The 26,021-nt window shown below is 39.2% G+C and overlaps 1 protein-coding gene across 6 annotated transcripts; it reads right to left on the reverse strand.

Annotated features, from left to right (window-relative positions):
* Positions 1 to 766: 766 nt before the first annotated feature.
* On the reverse strand, positions 767 to 25,600 carry LOC122079278 (DEAD-box ATP-dependent RNA helicase 22). 6 transcript variants are annotated; one of them, XM_042645621.1, is made up of 10 exons: positions 25,018 to 25,600; positions 24,437 to 24,724; positions 24,119 to 24,241; positions 23,564 to 24,015; positions 15,944 to 16,271; positions 9,350 to 9,502; positions 8,969 to 9,017; positions 4,830 to 4,883; positions 2,424 to 2,515; positions 767 to 956 (listed from the first exon to the last, which is right to left on the reverse strand). In XM_042645621.1, exons 1-9 carry the CDS (start codon positions 25,393 to 25,395, stop codon positions 2,463 to 2,465), a joined length of 1,878 nt encoding a protein of 625 aa, XP_042501555.1. In that variant the 5' UTR covers positions 25,396 to 25,600; the 3' UTR covers positions 767 to 956; positions 2,424 to 2,462. The 6 variants fall into 6 exon arrangements, with proteins under 6 accessions (XP_042501555.1, XP_042501554.1, XP_042501553.1 ...); XM_042645620.1 differs by lacking the exon at positions 767 to 956 and adding an exon at positions 1,006 to 1,053; XM_042645619.1 differs by lacking the exon at positions 767 to 956 and adding an exon at positions 1,006 to 1,297.
* Between the last annotated feature and the right edge of the window lie 421 nt (positions 25,601 to 26,021).

The raw sequence follows: 26,021 nt of genomic DNA on the forward strand, positions 1-26,021 counted from the left end.
TCACTCAACTTATAAGTTGTTTTATTGGGTTGAGTTCTTTCAAGAGTTGTGTCAATTATATCATAGCAATCAATTCTCGATCCCAATCTCCCAAGAGATTTGATGTGGTATTTCACTATCTTACCTTGTAAGCCAGATGAAGAGAGACAAGGAAGGGGAACCTGTAAAACTCCTTTTGACGATAAATGATAAGGTTCTGGCATCTTCCCAAGTGGGAACCTTAAAAACCCTAGCCAGCAGTTGCTTACGGTTTAGCTTTCGGCTTCGTCGGTAAATGCGTGTCACATTTCCGTGTCGGTATGGTTCCTTTACAACCCTATCACAGAGAGAAGTTCCACCTTTTCCATTATGCATGATGTGATTTGGAGGAGACCCACATTCAAATATCACTTCAATAATTTTAATGTGAGCCAGTGTGATTAGTTCTCACAAGATTGGCTAATAGAAGGATAAGATAGCTTAAGTGTGATTAGTTCTCACAAGATAAGGCCTAAGATAGCTTAAGTGTGATTAGTTCTCACAAGATAAGGCCACCTCATTCACCGTGGCCCATTGCAGCCACAGACAATAGGGGGGAGAGGGGGGGGGGCACATCTGGATTGTCTTATCGTTCAGCCACCGGTGAAGAAAAACTTTAGTCTTAATTCATTTGCATATGAAGAAAACACGTTACCAAGAAAAAGTGTATGAAGATTAAAAATATTATTATAACATATGTACATAGTTTTGCCACATGGCAATTATCAGATCTTAACTTCATCAGAATTGACCATAAACAAATCACTGAAAAATTCAAGAACACAAAAAAGGGGGTGGATGCAAATAGATGAGACCATATGGTGGAGAATAAATGAATTTAATGCTGAAATTTGAAATATAAGATCAATCCCGAGCATGGTTCTAGTAATCGGTAATGGATCTGCTGATCCATATCGATATCGGCAGGGGTTGACTTCCTGGTTGATACGATATTAATCCACCGATATGAACCAAGGATAAAAATGTAAATATAAGCCAAATTTTATCAAAAACCAAGGGCATTACATTATCCATCTGTACCAGATCAGTATCGTAACAGTATCAGCCCATATTGGATAACGATAATTAAATCCAATTATATAATGCAATGGTACCAAATTGTTTTGATATATAAAAAATGACAATATAAAATAATAAACAGTAACACAATATAATCTAAATGACCCAACAGGCAAAAATAAAACAAAATCTAGTTGAAGTTTTAACTTAAAACTTCAGATACACCAAATGGGCATTGATAATTTTGTTTAGTATTAACCTGAAATCCAAATTCATAAAATTTCACAAGATATGAGAGCAATTTAAAGCTGTCCTACCATATTGATAATTCATAATGGAAATCACAATCAACATCTCGGTTCAAAATTTTAATATGGTTAGTTGGTTACCAGTAATTGACATTTGACAGTATTCTCAAGCAACATAAATGTTCAAAATTTTAATGCAGTGCTGTTGAGGTGTCTTAATACAATCAGTAAAATCCATGACCTTCTAATTGGGGTGTCTCTCTTTCTCTGAAATGTTGTTGGCTGCCTTGATACCTAAAAAAAAAAAAAAATCCTCCCCATGACCTTATTGGGGTGTCTTACTCCTCAATCTGTTTGAAACACAACCAGAACAACACATGACCTAATCATTGGGGTGTCTTGATGCCCGATCTGTTTGGAACACAAATAGAAAAATCCTAACCCATGACCTCCTCATTGGGCTGTCTTGATGCCCGATCTGTTTGGAACACAATTAGAAAAATCCTAACCCATGACCTCCTCATTGGGTTGTCTTGATGCCCAATCTGTTTGGAACACAAGTAGTTTGACCTTCTAATCAAACTGCTTCACTAATAGTTGATTGACATACAAAAGTTCAGCAGACATCATTGTCAGATTTCTTCCGGCAATTGAAAAGGACTAAGAGAAGGGCAATAAGTATTCTGTCTCCCAAAGATTTGCTGACACAACTTAATTGCTAGGACAGCGTTATCCCAGAGATGGGAGCATGCCATACCATCTCCATGCTCCAATAACCCCTTTAAATGGCCCCCCAGTGGCCTACCAAAAGGTGGATGCATAAATTAAATGATGGGTATTTTCAACTATATTCTTTTTCTGAAGAAATTTTCATACATGGTTCCCATTAAGACACGTTAATGTGTTGCGCTTGTGAACCCTAAAGTACAGTTTAGTTGACTGTTGAAAAAGAAATCTAACTGAAGACATGATAATGTAACGAAAAGGGAGGGGGGGGGGGGGGGGGAGTTAGGCTGAGGCTTGGTGTTTTCCAATGAACAATGAAGACTGGCAAAAGCAAAATCCACTTAAAGCAAATAGATACAAATATATTTACACCCTCCAAAAGATAATGAGTTGCAAATTAACAAAACGTACCTCAAACATTATGAGTAAGGAATCCTATTCCTAGAAGTATTATGTTAGAACCTTGTCTTCCACACTTGGCACATCTCTGACTGTCTTCAAGCCTGCCAATAAAAACAGAAATATTCTCGACTTAAAACATGAATAATTTTCTATTTCCTGTATTAAACAATCACTTCATGACCATCTGGACCATGATTATTACCATGGGCCTAGGGCGTTTCTAATTACTGATTTTATAGAGAAGATCCCCTCAAGATTAGAGCCTAAGACTGTTGATTCATTGGTTAAAATTAATGCCCGCAGGAGTGAAAGTCTTGATTTATCCTGGTTTGATCCAATCCCTACCAACATCTAATGCTATATATATTAGGCCACTTAACCCCACTAATTCTTTTCACAACCATTGTTAGCAAAATTGCAACTACTTAGGCAAATTTAGTTTGGTAAAAGTTCATACTGAAATCCAAACTAGTTTTAAAATTGTCCACGAATAATTGGGACTAAAAATTTTGGTCCTTGATAATAGTTCACAAATAATTCAGGGGCAGCCAAATAATTCTCTTTGAAAGATTCAGAATCTTTGCAACATTTCAATTAAAAAAGCGAAAGAAAAATGGATGAAATTTTTGGAATCTCTCTAAAGTTTTAATAAAAAAAATGGACTGAATTTTTCAAACATAAACAAATATTCCTAAATTAATCCGAATGAGATTTTTTCATGGTCTGTTTTTTTTTCCTCTACCAAATTTTGACTGAACTTCCAATCTGATGAAATGAATTAAACTCAAATTATTCTCCTTCCAAATTGTTCCTGCTTCCAAATTTGTCAACCGTGGTCACAACTAAGAAATAAAGCATTGATCCAAACTAGTGGAAAGGTGTGAAAAACAGACCGAAAACAGAGGGTTAAAAGAAAAAAAAAAAAAAAAGAAGCAAAGCTGAACTACAAAGAATGCAATTAGTCGAACTAGTCCAAGGGTGGTACATGGGCAGGCATTTGAAACATACAGAGGATTAACAGTGGAACATTAAAAACAAGAAATCAAGCCCAAAACCATGCACGCTATGCATAAGAAAACGAAAAGGAGGGACAAAAAGAAACCTGCCATAAACTAACGTCACCCACCACAATAAAAACAGGTTTGGTTATTGCAAATCAAAGCAAAAGCAGTGAGAGTAATCCTAATCAGTTCTTAAATGATTCTTGATGAAAACCAAATGAAAAGAACTATTCAAAAAAAGAAAGAGGGAGAGAAAAACAAAACGACAATCAAACTCCCTATTCTCAGTTCAATTTAAACCGTTGTATCCTAATTACAGCAGATATTCACAGATCAAGCATTGAATAATCAGAAGAAAAAAATAATATCAGCAAATCATCTACATTTTTAACTTGAATTTCATCATATGAAGCGTTGAAAACAGAAAGGGAAGGGGGGAAAAAAAAAACTATGAAAATTTTCACAAACATAAAAAAATAAACCTGAGGTAAAAACAAATACCAACAAAGGTACACAAACAAGGCAATATCTCAGGCACAAGCATCCAGACCATTCTACAGGTCTGGTCCCTTTAACTAGCCATATGTCCTTTGATAAGTGGATCTGATGTAGATACGGTTGCACTTACTTGGTTGGACCAGTATGACCGGCGGTGGAAGCCTAGGGCCAAGAAGAACCAGTCCAGCCGAGGTTTTTGGTCTAACAAGGGCTGGTAGTAGTTTAGTTTATTAATATGCCTTTTATTTTATCATCTTTGTTTGGGATAGGATACGTAGGAAGTATAGAAGTAGGAGTCTGTTTTGGAGTCTAAGTAGGAGTCTTACTATTTCTCCTTTATATACTTGCATACACTCAGTGATGAGAAGGTGAATTTATTTGAATAAAAGTTAGAGGTGTTTGTGTTTGTGAACTGGTGCGTCTCCCCTTTCTCCCCCTGCTATTCTGATTTCCCCTTCCCTAAGGCTATCCCATCAATTTGGTATCAGAGCCGAAGATCCCCATTCCCCTTCTTTCCATCTTCTTCTTCCCTTCCCTATTCTCTGTTTCGGTTCTACCAAGACTGGGAACAAAAAAAAACAAAAAAAAACAAAACAAAACAAAACAAAAAACAACAAAAAAAATGATTGTCTTCTCTAGATAGAATCGACCCCTCTCACAGTGTCCCCCCTTCTTTCTCTCAACTTCTTTCTATTGAACCCCTTCTCTAGGGTTCCACCAGCAAAAAAAAAGAGAGAGCAGCAGAAGAAGAGGAGAGAGTCGACAGAGAAGCCGCCAGAACCCCATTGTCCTCTTCTTAGTCGAACCCCTCTGCAAGGTTCCAGCACGTGGGATAAAAAAAAAAAAAAAAGACAGAAACAGAAGAAAAAGAAAGAACAGAAGAAGCGAAGAAAGAAGAAGAGAGAGAGGAACATACCTGGTTCAATCAATTCCTTCTCCGTCGAGCTTCCGCCTTCTCCTCTAGTTCTGTCTCCAAGAAGAAGAAGGGCTCCTTCTGTTAGTACTAAAACCCCACGATTCCCTTTTGTCCTTTTTTTCTTTTATTATCTTTTTACTACCAGTAATACCCCTTCCTTTCTCCATTATCCCCTTTTGTCCTATTTTTTGTCACTTCCAAGTATACCCCTGCACCCACACGTGACATCCCTTTGTGACTTCAATTAAATTTCAGTATTTACAGTTCTGCCATCCCTGCATAGGAAAAAAAAATGCTCTTTAAACTTCCTTTATTTATTATTTTTCCATCATACTAGAGTACAATCTTGCCTATCTCCACCATGGTAGCCAATAGTGAAGTTGTTCAACAGCTAAACTCCTACAAGGGAGAAACTTATGCAAAAATTGAAGCTCTCACTACTGATGTCGCTTCCCTTAAGACAATGATGGAATCCATCTATGCAAGCTTCTATTGATCGTTTGGTGGCAGTAGATAGAGGAAAGAGTCTCATTCAATCTGGGGATTCTTCCAACACCACTCCACAGGATCCGTCAATACCACTACCACCACCACCACCACCACCACCACCACCTCCACCACCATATGCAACTGATAGATATGATGATGGAGCAGAAAGAGCAGCAAAATTTGATGTCCTTGATTTTTATAGAGACAATAATCTAGAACTGTACCTTGACTGGATTTACAGTTTAGAGACGTTCTTCAGATGGTACGGGTTGATTGAGGCCCAAAAGATCCTATTTGCAGAGGCTAAATTGAAAGGCACAGCCCGAGTCTGGTGGATCAAGCAACAACAAAAGAACCGAACCCGAGGCATTGGGTTAGTCACTACTTGCGTTGAAATGTATGAAGTTATGAACCGGAGATTCTTGCCTTCCAATTACAAGCAACGCATGCATCTCAGGTTTGCACAGCTGAAACAGGAGAATTTGAACGTTGAAGAGTATGTTGCTAGATTTTATTATTTGGCCACTCGTTCTGATTTTGAGTGGGATGAAGAAATATTGGTAGCATAATTCTGTAATGGTTTGCACCCTCAACTTAGTGTTGCCCTTGCATCTAGCCAACTGCCTACAATGGAAGATGCCGTACAAGTAGCATATCAGGTTTAGGAAAGTCTGAAACGCCCATACAATCGGAGGCCATTTACAAATGTTTTTCTTAGAGGTCCTAGTTCTATTCAGCCATAGTTATCTCCACAAGAAAAGTCAATCAACAGACCACGGGCTAGTGCTACATCTATCATCTTCACGACCTAATCATCCATACTCCTCACCTCAGTGTGGTTATGACAGGAACTCAGTATTTTTGAAGGAGGTTATTCAATGTTTCTCATGCAAGGGGTATGAGCATAGAGCTAATCAATGTCCTAACCGGTTATTAGTCTACATCGACAAGGACAATTTTATACCCTATGCACCAAAAGAGCAACCGAAAATAGGAATAGTAAATTTGGAGCGTGAATATGATCATGAGCCTAATGAGATTAATGATGGTGATAGTGATGGTGAGCCTCAACCGTTCTATGTGATTCATCCTCTTTTGACTACACAGAAGATTCCCGAGGACGATTGGCGTCGTCACAGTATCTTTTAGACCAAGGTGCAATGAAATGATAGCTTGTGTAATCTGGTGATTGACCCCGGCAGTTGTACCAATGTTATTGCTGAAGATGTTCGTAAGTTGGGTCTGAAAACTGAGCCTCATCCTAACTCCTACAAGGTTGGGTGGGTGAACAACAATAATCTGAAAATTAATGAAAGGTGTCTGCTCACGCATTCCATTGGTGGACTGATTGATCAGGTTCAGTGTAATATTCTCCCTCTGAAAATTTATCACATTCTTCTGGGACGCCCATGGTTGTTCGCCAAGAAAGCCAAGCACTATGGATATGAGAATACATATTCTTTTCAACATGGTGGCCTTGAGATGAAGTTCCTTCCACAAAGGATCTTCTCCCCTCTCAAGCTCAAGAGGACAGTTGATACTTTTCTCATCAAGCGCATCGACTCTAACGACATTCTTGGACCTCATCCAAACTCGATAGAGTCGAGTTCTTTTCAGAAGAGGAGAGTTGATGTAGATACAGTTGCACTTACCTGGTTGGACCAGCATGACCGACTGTGGAAGCCTAGGGCCAAGAAGAACCGGTCCAACCGAGGTTTTTGGTCCAAAAAGGGTTGGTAGTAGTTTAGTTTATTAATATGTCTTTTATTTTATCATATTTGTTTGGGATAGGATACGTAGGAAGTATAGAGTAGGATTCTGTTTTGGAGTCTAAGTAGAAGTCTCATTATTTCTCCTTTATATACTTGCATACACTCAGTGTTAAGAAGGTGAATTTATTTGAATAAAGTTAGTGGCGTTTGTGTTTGTGAACTGGTGCGTCTCCCCTTTCTCCCCCTGCTATTCTGATTTCCCCCTCTTCCCTAAGGTTACCCCATCAGGATTAGAACCCACTGTTTGGTGGGTCAAATATACAAGATTATATAGGACATATCTGATGCAGATCAAGGAGTCTACAGAGCAAGGAAACACTGTTCACATATGTTGATTTATTTAGGCCATATTTGGGCTTACGTGATGGAGTTATTGAGGCCCATAAATCGCCAGATTTTGCCCTAAATAACCATCATACAGTTAAAGAGGATATTTTATCAGATCTGTGGGGCCCATTAATTACTTGTGTGGAGATATTTTAGCTACTTGCGTGGAGGTGCTTATGGAGACCAATTGCTGTTGTGTGGAGACTTCTTTCAAGAAAAATCGAGCTGTCAAGGAAATATTTTATTTACTTTCTATTTTGTTAAGTTTCTAATTAGTAGTTGAGAGTTAGATTTTATTTTTATCATTAGTTTCTATTTCAGTTACAAAATAGTTAGATTTTATTTTTATCATTAGTTTCTATTTCAGTTACAAAATACTAATTAGTATTTCATTAATTTATGGGGAAAGGACTAACAGTCCATCACAATTTATAGTACTTGGGTAAGTGTACAAAAAGGAAATTTTAAAACTTGAATGGAAAGTCTAAGACGTAATCCCCAAATAATTAAGTACATTGCCCAACTTTTTTTTTTTGCTAACGACGGGTATACAGGCCCATACTAACCCCACCACCGCATGGACCGGGATATTGCCTAACTTGTAAGCACACGAAAAGGAAACAAAGGACTATAATAGAAAAGGAAACAAATCATAACTAACAGTCCAAACTTGTGGCACAAGACTTGACTAACTCGACTAAAGCTTGCAGCCCATAACAAACAGAAAAAAGATCGCCACTATCTGGGTTTGGGAGACCCAGAAACTCCCAGCCGGTCCCAGCTTAGCTGATTGTGGCCCCATAGCCCCATGGGTTGGTCTATATTTTAGGATGATGGATCACTCCTCAACTGATCCATGTGGCTGTACTTAAACCCATGGAATCGATATGTGCATCAATAAGGCTAATTAGTTCTTTGTTAGTCATGACAAATGGGTGTCTAAAGTGCAGGAGTTGTGTTTGTGCATGCTTGCATGTACAAAATAGAACTCAAATGGTGCAGCAACAAGAAAATTAGACCAAACAAGCGAGCAAAAAATCCAGAATATAGAGTAGCAAGCTAAGACTCCATCTAGGTAATGGATAAAATAAAGGTGTCTAAAGCTGGAGTTTTTGGAACGTCAATGTGTCACAATTAATTTAATTCAGATTGTGGATCACACTTCAGGACTTTCTTTTTCTCTCGATGTTTGATATCCTTTTCTTTTCCATTTTTTATTTTTTTTTATTTTTTATTTTTATTTTAGTTCTTGATACAAATGTTTGATATCTGAACCATATATATGAAGGAGAGAAGAAAAGGGATGATGTCCAAAATACTGGGCCTACAGGTTACTGGAGTCTCAATGGCCCTATCACCATTCATTCCCCCTGGTATGCTGGAACATAGACTTGAAAAATACTACAATCCAACTTCCAGGCAAATAAATCATAATTGCCACTGTTGTAAGTCTGCATGCATGCTGAATTCCAAATATCCATCCAAGACAAGAAGTCTACAAAATCAAAAAATAGTATTGCAAAAAATAAGATACAGACAGACTGAAAGCACCTTTCTTAAGCTTGTTGCGGAAGCTCCTTTTTCTGCTGAATGCCTTCTCCTGCAGCCATAAGGATCCTAGTGATCAGTTGATAGAATCATCAGATACACAAATGGAGATATATAAGAAATTTAACACTCACCTGTCCATCAAGGAGGCAAAAGGCATAAATAATGGAAGTGGATTCATTGGTAAATCGGGAATACAATCAATCAGCAACAAGAACATTATGTAATTGTGCTATCAGAAGTACTACTAGGGTACTTCCTTGTAGGGTCGATTGATATTAGATGAAAACATCTTTTAGAACAGAACAGAAAATTTCATTTTCAAATAAGTAAAGAAACTGTGGTACTAGTATCAAAATTGTGAAAATGAGCTTAAAAAATTACCACAGGCTGATCCAGTTTCCCTGCTTGCTGCACTGCTGCAACAAGATCCTGGTTGGATTCCGTGTACATGCTCGTGACAACTCCAGATAGACCAGCCCTTGCTGTACGACCAATCCTATGCAAGAAATCTACAGCAGAAGTTGCAAATTCTGCCTAGAATAGAACAGATTATTCACATCGGTTAATTCCTTCAAAAAATAATAATGGCATCCCACAATGAAGAAGTAACGTACTAAAGACTCAACACAACCAAGCGTAATGCCAACTACTTGTGTCAGTTACAAATATCCTGCTCTGCCATTTACCTCAGTTTAAAGAGAACCATTTTACTAACTTATAAAATTCATGTCTTTTGAATAAAACACATTGATGCAGGAGTATGATCACTACCATTGGATGTGGCTTGATCCCCTATTTTGGACCCTTGATTTGTATTTTGTATCTTGATTGTATTGTACTAATGTAGAGTAGATACATAGGATAGTTTTTAAAGTTCTTAAGCCTTTTGGTTTGTGTCAGTAGATATAGTGGGGCCCATCAGTATTAATTAGGAAGTTATTCTATTTTAAAATTATATTAACAAGCTGTCTTCTGGGGTCATTTAAAATTCTGTTTCTGTTTTTTATGTGATCCCGTGTTCGGAACCCTTAGGTTGGGGGTATCTATGGGGCCCACCCAAGTTAAAACAAGCCAAATATAAGAGGCAATGGAGAAATCTGTAATTTTATTGAACAGTTGAAGGTCCTTTGGAAGGTAATTAAACTAAGGACAAAACTGAGAAGAAGAGTTTAAGTAGGAGGATATTTGTGGAAATTAACAACAAAAAGGAGAATGAATAAAACAAACTTAGAACTAGGAGGGCTTAATGGTAAATGGCAGAAGATTATGTTATTAAAAGCAATAAGAAGAAGAGTTCTTCTCTTCCCAACAAAATAAGTATTACCCAGTGGTAAACCTAATCAAAGAATGAGCATAACTCACTCCAACAGTATCAAGTCTAGTCTGGGACTTCAGAGGCTGAATGGCCTAGGTCTTCTTACAAGGTCCAAGGAAGAAAGATGTTTTAAACAAGATTTAGGTAATCTGATAGTCAGTTGCAGAAAGGAGTTAAAAACACTGAAAACAGAGCATGATACATAAACAGTCTATAAAATAATGAAGAAAATAATGACGCAAACTAAGAGAAAGTGATTCCAAGCCAAGTTTCAGGCCTAAATAGTAATAAACAGAAAAGATATGAAGCAAAATAGCAATCTGATATGAGTTAAAAAAACTGGGGTACAACGGGACTAGAAAGAAGAAGAAATGATGAAAGAGAAAGAACAGTAGGAAATAGAAGAGGTACGAAAGGAAGCATCACGCCTGAGAATGGGAACAGATTTAGCACAGAACAAGAGAAAGAAAAGTAGCAGTTGATCCAACCACTGGCTCTTCATAGCATCATAAACTTTAAGTTCGTTCTTTCAATTCCAATCTATCTAAACCCATCATGGGTTACAACCAAATATATATAAAAAAAAGACGTACCCAGTGCACAAGGCTCTTGCATGTGCAAGGACCCGGGGGGTGGGGGAGAACTATGCAGCTTACCCCGAGAATGGAGAGGCTGTTTCGACCGCTTGACCACTAGGTCGCAACATTCGTACCTTACCGTAACAACCAAATATATAAAGAGAAACAAAATTCCTAAACAAACTTTAATACTGAAAACAGATTCCAGCCTAACTTGGACTCACTCACAGAAACAACAAAATGATAACAATAATAATAATAAAAAACTTAAAAGAGGGGAAAAAAACCCAACCCAAACCACAAGGTAAAGCATGATTAAAAGAAAGAGAAACTAACACCCGTAGTCATTAATCCTGCATCATTTTTTCAATAAAGTATGTAATCCCCCAAATCAATAGCTAATTAATAGAATACTTGTATAATTGAAAACTGGTTGTGAGTTCTCTCTCTCCTCACAGTTCTGTTCATTTACTGTTCATACCACCTACTTCTCTCTCTCTCCTGCAGCCTGTTTTCTCCCTTACTTCTCTTCATTTGTTCCTCTGTTATTTCTTCTCCTTTCTTTCTTATCATTCTTCTGTTTCAGCAATGGGTAACTCATGGAAACAGTAGAAGATGATCTTCCTTGGATGATATATTCTGCTGCCAGCAGACACTGCAGGAGCATCTCTGTTATCAAATTCTGAATAAGGCTTATCTGGAGCCTGTCTGAATCTAAGATCCATAATCCTTTCTATTTCAGATAGCACTATATATCCTCAAAAAAAAATAATAATAAATAAATAAATAAATAAATAAAAAATAATAATAATAATAATAATAATAATTTAAATCCAATTTAAAAAGCTTAACTAAATGTTGGATGGGGTAATGATTTGTGTCAAATATGACACCAGCCCTCTATATTTATAATAATTGAGAGAAAGTTGTAAAGAATTACAAAGACCATTAAACATCTTAGGGTCCATTTGGCAACTGACACTTTCTCTAAAACCCATTATTACAACCCCAAAAAAAGAAAAAGGAAAGAAGAGACATCTCTAGATTATTTGCAACACTCCTGCATCACCCTGTGCACACCCATTAGTACTTCCAAATAATCACTAAATTTTCAAGAACGGTTCAAGATATCAGAATTGGCACCGGAATCAGTCACTGCAGATTCCTATCTGAACCGGTAAGAATCGGCAGAATGTCCTTGGGTCAACCAGAATCAGTATCAGCGCCAATCTGAATCAGCCGATTCAGCCGATTCAGCCAATCCAATCCCGATTTCTTTCATCCTCTTACAAACACACCAGCATGTTAATCACACTCGAGCACATTAATCAACCCATAGGGAAGAGAGGAATGCTGGCACCACGCAATGGTTAGCCTATGAACTTTACAAACCAACTGTGCACCTATGGATGGGCCTCCAAATTTAAGGGTGTTAAACAGCTTGGTTCAGTTCAGTTCATGATCTAAACAGTAGAATCTGAGTGGAACCGATTAGTAATTGGTTCTTAGTTCCAAAATCAAAACCAATTAGTAATCGCTTCATTAACAGCATAACCAATGCATGAGGCTCCCGCCACTGCAGGGTTTGGGGAGGGTCATAATGTAGACTGTACACAGCCTTATGCCCGCTTTGCAAGAGGGTCATTAACGGTTCTGGTTAATCGTTTATTTCAGTTTCAGTTTGTTATCGGTACTGATTTCGGCATACCCAACTTACAAGGCTCATGCCATTGGAAGGTCTGGGAAGGGTCATAATGTACGTTGTATGCAGCCCTACCCATGTTTTGCAGAAAGGTCATTAACGGTTCTGGTTAATCGTTTATTATCGGTTCTGATTTCGGGTTATGGTTTTACCGCAAGGTCCATTTAATCAAAGGCGTATTATTTCCATCCAACAAACATGAGGGTCCAATCAGAGGGTGAATAGGCATGAGTGTACCTGCTCTCCCTTGCACATTCCCACACCAAGCCATAGCCCATAACCCACAAAAAAAAAAAAAAAAAGAATGACCTTTCAGGTCATCTTTGTCACATCCAACAACAGAAGCGGTATAACACTAATGGAAAGGGTGCGTTAGAGATTGATCTCCATACTGATGCAGAATTGAAGACCGACCACAATAGGAAGTCCAATAAGTTTCAGTTGTAGTGTGGCCCAGTCTATTATCAAGGCCTGGGTTTACTTTGTTTCTTGTTTAAGTTGTTCTTTTCTGTTTTAAGTGTTTTTTTTTTTTTTTTTTTTTTTTAAGTCAGTCCTGGTTAAACCAGTGGTTCAATTGGTTCATTTGTTTATTGTCTTTTAAGTGTTTCAGTTTGGGTCCACACCCCTTTCAAAAGGCCACTTTGACTTTAAAAAAGGAATGGTGAGTTGAAATAGGAATCATCTAGGGGGTTTCCTACCCAGATTCAAACTTTATGGTTGTTAGAAATAAAGTCCAAGGGCTCCAATAGCCAACAATTTTGAGTCCCTCTCCTGATACAACAAGAAAAACAGCAGAAATGTTTTCTGTTCCTCTGCATGGAGAGCTCTTCTTCGTCAAAATCAAGGTGTGATTGGTGGTGAATCCAATCAACACCTTGTGGTGGGAAGCCCAGGTGCTATCGTCCTTCTTCATGTCTTTGTTAAGGTACTGATCTCCATTTTATTTCCTGTAATTTTCTCCAATTCTGGACTAGGACTTCTGGATACAAAGAGATTTACAGGTCTGATTCTAGTTATTGTTTCAGAACTATTCTATTGACAGTACCCCCTCCCAGATTGTCTTCAAATATAGACTCTATTGAGTATGGATTGACCTTTAGACCTCAAACCTGAAGTCAATATTGTTGTACCCCCAACTAAGGGCGTCAATCGGTCCGGTTCCGATTTCGGTCCAAGGACTATTAGTGTGATCCAGAACCGGACCAAGTCCCATCTCGGTTCTGCAAATTGGTACTCATACCCGACCAATCCGGTTCCTGTCCGGTTCTAGTTCCTATTCAGGAACAAGCAATAAGCAAGGGCAAAGGTCCCTAGCTCAATGGCCCATTGAGATTTGTCTCAAATGCCCAATTATCTGCAATGTGGCAGATTGGATGAGTTCCAACATTATATCTATAGATAAACAACAATAATTTCCAAGTTCCGTTTCAAGAAAAAACACATATACTTCAGAAAGATAAGAAAGTTCATACAAAAAGCTGCAATGCTATTGGAGATTTGAAATCAAATCAGTGCAACGTTGTAGGAGATGGAAAACCATCTTGCTGTAATGTTGTTGAGAAGAATTGACCAATTGGCCGCCAGAAAATTGTGAGAAAGGAAAAAAGGGACGCTTTCAGCCACTGCAATTTTATCTAGCAAAGAGTCGCTGCTATTCTAATTGTGAGAAGATAAAGAACATAACACTTCAAACTTGAAGAATTACAGTTAAGTAGATTATTTAACTCAGGGTTCATGAGTCCTAAGGCAACAAAAGGAAAAAAAGAGAAGGTTTTACAGTTGGACTATAATTGTAACTCTATAAGATGATTTATCATTTAGGTGATTAATTATGTCGAGTTTCCATATAACTTACGTCAAGTTTTTAGTTAAAGAGGAAAAAGTGACATTAAGTTATTCGGTCCGGTTTTGGATAGATCCAACGGTTCTTGGCATAAATCCAGATCCGGACTGAATCGAATTATTAATACTTATTTCAGATCCAGGATTTAACCATATTATAATGGGTTGGATTCGGTTCAGGATATTCAGTCCGGAACTGGATTCGGTTCCAATTTGACACCCTTACCCCCAACCAGGACCCAACAAATATATGTTGTCTTCTGTTCTGTCAAGTCTGAAACTAATAGCAGACATTGGTTTTCTGTTGGGTTTATTAATTCTGCAAACTGATCATTATTCTGACCCTTAGTTTGATAGTTTTAGCCCTCTCCTAGTATCACTAGGAATCCCTATAATAAGTTCAGATCCAGCCATTGGATCAAGCTGAGAATCTCAGCAAGGGTCCTACCCTCTATAAGGAGAACTTTACCTGGCTTTTAGGTTGATCCGAGTTGCTGATTTCATTCTATATATTTTCTCCTAAATCTGGTTATTTGTTCCTTTGTTTCGCTTCTGTTTTGGTACTGATTTAGCATATGAATCAGAACTAAATTACATAATCCTTTCCCCATGTCGCACCGTAGTCTTGGCAGCGTGGAGGACATCCTCCCTTTCATCTCATCTTACCCTAACTGTTAGCAAACTCCTGAGGCAATGTATCATCGGAAAAACAAAGATAACGAAGAGCTGACAGGAGTGGGAGGCATAAGCTGGAGTCGCTATCATTGGCCAGTAGCAAGGGAGATCTACTCCCTGGGATTCAGCAAGCCCTTGTGTGGCAAGATCTCACTGGCCCCACCAAGTACTCAAGCTCTTCAGTCTCTCCCGGCCTATCTCACCCAGTCATCCTTTCTGCCATGAGTGCTCTCACCTCTCTTATATTTCTCAATTCTCAAGAAGAATCGAGAAATCGAAGAGATGTTATTCAGGGTTTTTTTGTCCAACTAAGGCCCAGGCCGGTCCCCTTTTTAGATGGTATAATTGATCCTATTGGTTTACAGTTTATTCTGTTTATTAGTTCGGTATCGGTTCAAAACCAAACCGAAACGATTATTTATCGATTTCAGCTTTCAAAACCAGAATCAAAACAATTATTAATCGGTCCATTGGTTATTGATTCCAGTTTCAATGTTTTCGGTTCAAAATTCACACCCTTATCCAAAATTGCAAAAATGAAACTTTATTTTAGAGCCCACATAGTGTTTCATAATGACTAATGAACCATTCAAAAACAGTATTTTAGAGCTCAAATGTACAAAAGAAAGGCAGGTAGAGTTTCATATTGACTAATGAACCCTATCATAGTAGTAGCATTTCTCCAAAGGAAAGGAGGGGGGTAGACCACCCCTCTCCCAAAAAAGAAAAAAAGGGAAAAGATACAAAGAGTCCAAGCTTTGAACATGTTCATACCAAAAGAGAAGAATTTAATGAATCAGTCAAGAAAACATTAAAAATGCACAGGACAGGAATAATAACTGAATCAAAGGGAAAATGCATACCTGAACAACATGAGAAACATTCGGTATGTCAATACCACGTGCAGCAGCATCAGTGCAAACAAGCACACCACCTCTCTCCAGAAAATCATTCAAATTTTTTGTACGCTCCTCAAAGGAGCTGTTGCTATGATAACAAATGCATTCAACTCCAACTTGACGCAATATCTTAGCTATGGATTCAACAGCATCAACTGTATTTGCAAACACCATGGTCCGATTTACACCAGCATCAGAACCCAAAGCTTCAGACCTAAAACCCTGTTTCACTGCATCTATAAGCACATCCACCTGTGTCTCAACTGTAACTTTAATCCACCTCTGCTCTAATCTGATACAAAGGAGAAGAGGGGCATCAACAACACGTATGAACTTGATAAACCCAAAAGAACTATCATAAGAAATTCATGTTTAGAATATGAATAAAGTAACTGGCATGGATACAATAAGAACTCTTTAACCCCCCCCCCCCCCCCCCAAAAAAAAAGGACCAGGTTGTGGAAATCTCCTGTAACTAATACCATGTACTTCCATATTAGGGCAAACAACTCCTCCAGTGTTTGCTACCGTTACCAAGCTTGGATAAAGGAGGAGGGTTGGTGCATCAGTCGGCAGCTGGCACAGAAAAAAAACCCTAGCCAAACCTTTTTTTACATGGATTCTAATACTTCCAATGTTATGCTAGGGCGTTCCCCACAAAGGTTAGCTACAACGCTCTATACTTTGACCCGGGTGTAATGAATAGCAAAGGCATGGCATCCCCTGTAAGTGATGCGTTGCGTCATCACTAGGATGCAGTGACAATCTCACACCTTGGACAACTGTGGGTAAAGAAGCTAGTCCAAAAGCATAGGATTATATTAGCATCTTGGAATATTGGATCGTTAACGGTTAAGAGTCTAGAATTGATAGATTTTACGAGAAGAAGGATTAACATAGTTTGTATTCAAGAGACTAGATGGAGTGGTAAAAAAGCTAAGTAGTTGGACGACTTTAAACTTAGTAATAAAAGCAGAGTGGGCATAGTAGTGGATAAAGATTTAAAAATGATGTGTTGGATGCTAAAAGATTTGGTAATAGGATTATATCCATCAAGCTTGTGTCGGAGAGAGGTTGTCAATATAATTAGAGATTATGCACCAAAAGTAGGATTGGATGAAAGTAGTAAGATACAATTTTGGGAGCACATGGATGGATTAATGCAAGGTTTTAGTCATGGAGAAAAGATTATTATAGAGGGTGATCTAAAAGGACATGCTGAGAGAGATCGTAGAGGCTATGAAGGTGTACATGGAGGATATGGTGGGGGAATGATGAGGTTCAAGTAGCCATTAAGACTAAGAAAGTTAGTTTTTAACACATGGCAAAGGACTAAGGATGTAGAGGATCTAATAATGTATAAATTAGCAAAACATGAAGCTAAGAAGATTATGAGAAAAGCAAGGGCGAAAAAAATATTATTGAGACGACCATAGTTAGTTTTATTTTTACCTTGGATAAGTCTTATTATTTATTATTTACCGTAGAAAGTCTTGTAGATAGGGATGCTTAGTCAACATTACCCTACTTTCCTTATTTGATTTATTGTGATCTTCTTATAAATAAGAAAGACAATGACAAGTCGAATCATTCCCTAATCTCTGATTCTCAACTTGGTATAGAGGCAAAAACCCTAAAATATTTTTCTTCTTTTTTTGGTTTTCTTCTCCATCCTTGGGGGCCCTTGCCTCCTAGTCTAGCATGGTAGACTAAACCCTATTCCATGCAAACCTAACCCCTAACCCACCGCGCCTTCTCACCACGCCTGCTTCCGCCTCCATCGCGATGTTGCTGCCTGAGCCTGGCCATGCTCGCCGTCGTCGTCTCTCTTCTTGCTGCCTGCGGTTACTGCCTTTGCTGCATATCGCTGCCTGCGCCTGTTGCACATGCACCTGTTGCTACCTGTACTTGCTGCCATCAGCTCCTTCTGCCAGCACTCCTTTGTGCTTACCTGTATTCCACGTGTTCCTCTCTTTGAGCCATGACTACAGTAGGTGATGATGCCAAAGCTGTTGTTGCCTCTTCTGAGGCCTCTGCTAGTCGCCGTTCAAGCAATCAGTCCACTTATCCTAAACCCATCAAACTTAATGGTCAGAACTACCTCACGTGTTCTCGTGCCTACCTCCTTACTATCCGTGGGAACTTCTCTGGTTTTCACATTGGAGACACTCAATAGACTAATCCTGCCATCGCTAACACCTGGTTAGCCAATGATGCCATTGTTATGGCATTTCTGATCAACTCTGTGGAGCTTGCTACTAGCCCAAGCTTTGTCCTATTCAACTCTGCTAAGGATCTCTGGGATGCAGTAAGGCAAACCTATTCTCGAGGGGAACTATGCTAAATCTATGAGATTTGTCGTACCGTACATTCCACCACTCAGAAAAGAGTTGTCTCTCTCATCTTATTATTTCACCTTATACAACCTATGGCAACAGCTAGATTTCTATCACCCAATCCCTATGGCCTGTCCTACTAATGCTGGTACACTTCAGAAGGAGCGTGATATGGAACATGTGCATGACTTTCTGACAAGTCTTAATTCTGAATATGATTAAATCAGGGTACAAATCCTGGGTCGCGAGACTTTTCCGATTCTTCTCCAAGCATATAACTTGGTTGTATCTGAGGATCATCGTTGCTCTGTTATGCTACCCTCTACAGTTCCTGTTCGGCCTGCACTATTGACTACTCCAATTGTTAAAACCCCGTCTAAAGGTTTTACCCCTCCTCGGGAAACTGTTCAGTGTGATTATTGTGGTCGCCATAGCCATACCAAGAAAACATGTTGGAAGCTCCATGGTCGTCCCAAGGGTGGGCATAATAGCAAAACTAGAAAACAAGGCCCTCAGGTCCATCTGTCCGAGTCTGTTGACAGTGCCTCCACTATTGCACCATTCTCTCCAGATCAAATGGCTACCCTCAAGCAACTAATGACACAGGAACTCCTCCTGCTCCTCCTGTGTCCAACCTTGCTCAAACAGGTAGCTTCCTTGTTTCTTCCTCTCATTCTCCCTTATGGTTACTTGATTCGAGTGCTACCGATCACATGACAAGTAGTTCTGAGGTCTTCCATACTTATATTCCTTTTTCCGGTTGGGATAAGGTACATATGGCTGACTGTTCCTTGTCCCCCATTTATGGTAAAGGTTCTATTTCCTGTACCTCCACAATTTCTCTTCAATCTGTGTTGTACATCCCAAAATTATGTGCTAACCTTGTTTCCATCTATCGTTTAACTAAGGAGTTGAATTGCTTTGATCACTTTTTTTGTACCTATTGTCTTTTTCAGGATCTGGTGACGGGTGCAACGATTGGGTATGGTCAGGTCCGTGATGGGCTCTACTACTTGGATTCTCCACCGGTTGTGCCTCCTCTTATGACAACGCATATTCTCTGTTCTGGCAACTCTCTCTCTCTCTCTCAACTCCACCAATGGCACCAATGGCACCATCGTCTGGAACATCCTTCTTTTCATATTTTACGTCGCATGTTGGAACATCCTTCTTTTCATATTTTACGTCGCATGTTTCCTACTTTAGTTAAACATTGTGGTTTGGAACCACTCAAGTGTAATGTATGTGAGTTTGCTAAACATACATGCACCTCCTACTTTCCTACTGAAAATAAAAGTGATATTCTTTTTTCGATTATTCATTCAGATTTGTGGAGTCGTTCTCAAACAATTGATAGGAATGGCTTTCGTTGGTTTATTACTTTTATTGATAATTGTACTCGTCTGACATGGGTATATCTGTTGCATAATATGTCTGATGCCTTCTCTTGTTTTAAATCTTTCTATGCCATGCTTCGTACCCAGTTTGATGCCATTGTACGAGTCCTTCGTAGTGACAATGGCACTGAGTATATAGATGAGGAGTTTCATAAATACCTTGATTCTCAGGGCATTCTCTTCCAAACATCTTGTGTTAAGACACCTGGACAAAATGGGATCCCAGAGCGTAACAATCGTCATCTCCTTGATGTTGCTCGGGCTCTACTATTAGTGTTCCTAAATACCTCTGGGCAATGTCGTTCTTACTGCTGCCCACCTTATTAACCAGGTGCCCTCTAGTGTACTTAACTTTAAGCCCCCTATTTCATTTCTCCCTGATCCTACAATTGTTTCTAGTGTTCCTCCTCGGGTATTTGTGTGTCTGTTTTTCCTATAATTCCTCTCTTTCAAGGTCCAAGCTTGATCCTCAGGCTCTAAAGTGTCTTCCTTGGTTTCCCAGCTTCTCAAAAGGGGTATAAATGTTATCACCCTCCTACTCGCTGCTTGTATGTCACCATGAATATCATTTTTCATGAGTTTGAGATGTATTTCACGTCACCTCTTCAGGGGGAGAGTTGAGGAAGAGCCTCCTTTTGTTATTTATACGTCTCCTATTCAGGGGTATGCCTCCCGTTCAGGGGAAGCCACTAGATCAACCTGTAAGAGATGTGATCGCTTACACTCGGAGGTCCAAGGAGCAAGACACCACTGGTAGCAGCAATACCCTTCTGAAGCACCTCCATCGGATCTACCAATATCAGGTAATACTACTCCCATACTTGATATTGTATTGTTACTTCTTCAGAGCCTCCCATACTTGATACTTGATATTATACCTTTTGCTCCTACAATGGATGATCTTCCTATCGCTGTTAGAAAATGAGCTCATTCCTGTTCCAAGCATCCCATCTCCCATTTTGTTTCCTATACATCTTTATCACCCTCCTATAGGGCCTTTGCTTCTTCGTTGTCTTTTGTTTCTATTCCACAAGGTTGGAAGTAAGCCATAAATGATCCAAATTGGAAAGCTGCAATGGTTGGCATTAGATAAAAATGGTACCTAGGAACTGTTCCATGATTCCATCTCTGCTATGAGCACAATTAACATTTCACATTTCCACACTTCCATATTGGGCCAAGTTTAGCAGTATAATTGTCCTTTTAACTTGCCCCACATCACTCAACTAAGAACTCATCTGTTCCAAACTGTTCCTCAGTTGGGGCCTAGATCTTAGGTATAACAGTTTGAATAGCAGATCAAACATGCTGTCCTGTAAGACATTTAACACAGACTACTTGCGCTTTACACAAAATCTGACCTCCCCTATTAAACATCACTCTTATCTTTCATTTCATTCTATACTCACTTCTCTTGGGCACTCTCTCTCTCTAGTTAGGGAGGTGATTCCAATATCCCAATCAACTAACCTAGGGGCTAAAAAAAAAGTTCTTAGAGTATAAAGAAGGGTCCTTGAATAAGATCAACAGTGTTTTTTTTTTTTTTTTTTAAACGAAAACCAACCTTGAGCTGTAAAATTTTCAAGGAAACCAAAAGGAAAGCTCTAAAAAGAAGTAGGATGATCAGTTATGGTCATAACTCATAAGGATTTCTTTTGACCAATGAGTGCTGCAGCTAGGTTGTGGGAGAATTACTTGAGAGTCTAGAAGGCTTCTAAGGGGAATCTAACAAATGTTTCAGGTTTTAGGCTTTCTAAAATAGTAAAACTCTCCATCCCTATGAAGAAACACAAATGACTGGGAGAATCAGAAATTTGTACAGTTGTTACACACTTCGGACGAGTAAGGGTGTCAAGAAACAAAGAAGATGGATGAATTTGGAGTTTTGAAAACTATGACAACTCCGCTGTGAAACCTCAATGTGCCATTTTAGAAGGAACTTAACATTTTTTCCAGTTAATGTTGAATGTTCATTTGTCACATACTGCTAAGTGTGGTCCGTAGTATATTTATAATCAAGTAATCAACTAGATACAACTTAACAATATTGAGTTAGAACAAAACTCTAATGCATGATAAGGTTACACATGATGAACCTATGAGATACCACATTGATAAGAGTTCTCTAATAGATATCTTATGGTCGAACCTCTTCCAGTGCGATCATTTTGAATGCACCATAGTTAAAGACTGCATACTCACACTCAGTCACCTGATTTCAAGACAATGTCGTCTTCCCCGTTTCCTGCGCTTGGGAGATGCTCAAGATGTCCCTCATTTATTTATCCACTGCCTATTTTCCTATAATTTATAAATGCTTGGGTGCTAATTTGGAAGAAACTAGAGTTAGCTGGGCTATGAAAAACATTATGGAGAATCAGTTCAGGGCATTGAAGGGGTGACCATTTAGAAGGAATAGGAGGAAATTGTGTCTTCTGTTACTCATGGTTACTGTGAGTAGAATTTGACATGAAACAAACAACAGGCCAACAGGGTCTTTGAAAAGTACCAGGAGTTGATGTACGGGATTGCTGAACGGGCTAAAGAGAAGGCAATTGCTTGGGTTTCTGTTTGCCAGAAATTTAGAGGCTGCAATATCTCGAAGATCAGGGTTCCCTGAAAGGCAGTGTAGTGGGAGCACACATGGAAGCATCAACAGGGGTGGGATTTCCGCCTTTCATGAAGGGCAGGGTGATCATTTTGCCCCACTTTGTGTCTGGGCATAGGAGCCACACTGCCTTTGGGCTTCTTTTTCACTTATTATTATTATTATTATTATTATTATATTGGGGGGGGGGGGGGTGTAGCCTGCTTTTGGACCATTGTACAGTATAATCACCTTGTCATTTCAATAAATAGTTGGTTTGGAATAAATTGAGGTGGCTTCATGCTAGGCAATGGATTTGGATAGTAGTAGACAAGAAAATAAGAACATGAATAAAGGGAAGAGGACAACATAGGAATCCAACCCAACACAATGAATCCACACTATACCACAATTGAGTGCAAAGTAAATTATGTTTCAACTGAAGAAAACATCTCTACACACATATACAACAACGACAACAAAAAACTCAGCCTTATCCCAACTTAATAGGGTCGGCTACATGGATCCATACAGAACAAAGTATGAAAAACGTCCAAACCGGAGAGAAGAGATGAAAAGATGAGAGTAAGAGGGAAGAGGCACAGCCCAACAAGTCAGGTGAATCTCAGCTAAATGGAATTTGACGAGGACATAGAACTCCAAATGCACGAGTATAACTTGGGTTACACCTAATTAGACAAGGATTTGACAAGGTCAGAGGAAGACCAATTGGTCCAGCCCATAAGGTTTACAACTAATAGAATAATACCCAAAAGGAGAAAAGCACTCCACAACTAGTTAGTAAACTCATGGTACAGATATCAAAAGATAACATTGCTGTCCTAAAGCAAAAAATAAAAATAAAAAACATAAATCTAAAGACACAGACAATTTAGCCTCACCTTGCAGTTTTTGAAGTTCTTCAACCCAGTAAGGATTCTACATCCTAAGGAAATACCCATGCAGGCCCACAAGAAATCAACACCCTGAGCCTCTCTCTCTTTCCTGTCACTCCCTACTCTCATCAAACATTTTATTACTTATCAGTGGACTATGATGGTTGTTCAAGAAATTCCCTCCACACGAAATTCTTCTTACTCTAAAATGTAGTCATTAAATGCTAATACCAAAAAAATACAAGAAGACAAGTATATTTTCTTGTGTGTAATATAGCACAAACTAACACCAGTGACAAACCATTAGACAACCAAATGAAGCCTTACAATCAGATAACCGATTAGTCACCAAATGGAAGAAGTGGCACCTGGGGTTGTGACAATGAAGATAGCTTCCACTAACCCAACTGGCATCAGGAAACATTCGTTTCAAAACTCCACCAGCAGTCTTCTTGCCATTTACCGGAAGAGTAGCTGCAACAAAAATGTACTGCTTACTGCGTTCATAAATTTTTCTAACCCTCCTCCAGTCTTTTCCCCGGCTGGGTGCAGCTTCAGTGTCCAATGTCAGATACTCAGCACCATCTTCACCATCCAGATCTTCCTCGTCTTCAAGCTCTTCAAGGTCTTCCGATTCAGAATTTTCAAGGTCTCCTGATTCAGAATTCACTTGTGATTCAGTATTTAATTCCCCTGGACTCTTACGTAGAGAACCTTTAATCCGAGACAAAATCTTTTCATCGAACCGGAGCATGTTTATGAGACGGATGACTTGATTCTGAAAGCTTCCACAGAGCAGCATATCTGCTTCATCAAACACCTGTTGATTGATGTAATCATAAAATCAACACCATATATGACAGGTTGGAAATTAACATTGCAACCTTAGCAATTAGTACAGATAGAAAGAGAGGAAAAGTTACCACATATTTCACACTGCGTAGAAAGTCAGAACGGCGGCGTTTTTCGGGGTCAATTGCACAGAGATAATTTAGAAGAGCAGCTGGTGTTGAAACAAGGATATCAGGTTGCGCAACTGGCCACCCCTGCATTTTAAGGTTATTATCATAAGGATTTTATATATTGTTTAGAAGCCTAAAAAATAGAGCTTCAAAATCAAATGACTGCTGCTGTTTCTTTAACTCTGAAAATGTGAAATTTACCGAAAGAAAACAGAGAAGATCCATCAAATAAAAGATGAAATGCTATAATGAAAATGGGAAGAATTAGAACATCTCTACCTGCCGTCCACAGATAGCTGCAACTCTCAGAAGCAGCTCACCATTATCATCACGAAGACAGTTAGCCATCCGAACCACTTGCTCACATAGCATCACATTAGGGCAAAGAACAAGAGAAATCTCTTGGTTTTGATTTGAAATTTGATCACCATCACTATCCCCAGTAGAATCAACTGTCCTGCATAACTTATTCATCAGGGGAACCAAGTATCCATGTGTTTTACCACTACCAGTCTCTGCGGCAACCACAACGTCCTTTCCTGATAACACACATGGTATACAAGCAGCCTGAAGAGCAAACACATGGATGTTGATGACTGTGATGACAATCTGAACTCTAAATTACAGGCAGTATATAATGAATTTTTAAGACAAGGAGAAAATTAGAAGGCAATATTGAAACCTTGCCTAATTATTTTCTATTATGGTCACTTTAAAGATTGAACCAGTCGGTTTGGCTTGCATTTACTTTGTTCTCCATTCTTCTCCTCTCCTACTTGTTGAGGTTTATGGCCAGAGATGGACAATGAACTGATAATTCCAAGATAACGGAAAAACAAAGGTAGAGTTAAATGACCTACCTGAACGAGGGAGGGTTTCTGGAGGCCAGCATTTGAGAGGGCTAGTGAGAGCTGGTCGGAAACACCGAGAGATTTCCAGGAGACGCCTTCCTCGGCATAGAAGCTGTCGCCTTGCCTTCCATCTTCAATAGCCGCAGCAGCGGCAGTTGTTCCAAAAGCTCTAGCTCGTCTATGGTGGTGTTTCAACGGTTTTATCCAAAACAAGACCCCCACTGAAGAAGAAGTGGAAGTAGAAAAAGGAGAAGAAGATAAGGAGGAGGAGGAGGATGAAGAAGAGAGAGGAGAAGAATAAAAAGACTTGAAGGGAGAGAAGGAGAGACGATATGAAGATGATGATAGCCTGTAATATTGAATCATAGAAGCCGGGCGATACATCATTGTTTTTTCTTCGACGCCGGGGAGGCACAGAGACAGTTCCCAAGGTTTTCTGTTTCAGCTTTTCCGGGCTTCCGGCCCTTCGGGATTTAAACCCCCCACACGGAAGTGAGAGAACGTTAGTTCGCCACCGGCAAATGGTAAAGCCCGGCCAGCGGCGTAGATATCTCCTACTACTCTTCCAGAACCCTGATCATACTGGAACCGGTTCCGTTGGGTTACTGAACAGATTCGAACCGGTGGAGGTCCGTAAAATCTAACTCCACTCAAACCAACAAAATAAAGGAAATTGGCAAACTATTATCTCTTGTTCTTAAAGCAAAAGTATGTCCCCCACATTTCAAAATTTTCAAACAAAAGGGGTTAAGGAACCACAATTTGAAACAACCCAAAGTGAGGGGTTTGACGACTCCTACTAGGGGTCTAAGGTTGGTCATGCCGTGAGAGCCCGCCTTGAGCTAAGTTTTGGGATGAGATATCCTAGCCCTATGGGCGGGTTAGGGTTAAAAATTTTTTATTTTAAGTCAAGGCTGACCCAAGTCATGGTTGAGGTCTTACGTTAAGCCAACTTGGCCCGACACTAACCTATCTTCTTCTTCTCCCTTACCTAGCCCAGACCTGCATCTCTC

The sequence above is a fragment of the Macadamia integrifolia genome, chromosome 5 (assembly GCF_013358625.1).
Source record: "Macadamia integrifolia cultivar HAES 741 chromosome 5, SCU_Mint_v3, whole genome shotgun sequence".
Lineage (NCBI taxonomy): Eukaryota > Viridiplantae > Streptophyta > Magnoliopsida > Proteales > Proteaceae > Macadamia > Macadamia integrifolia.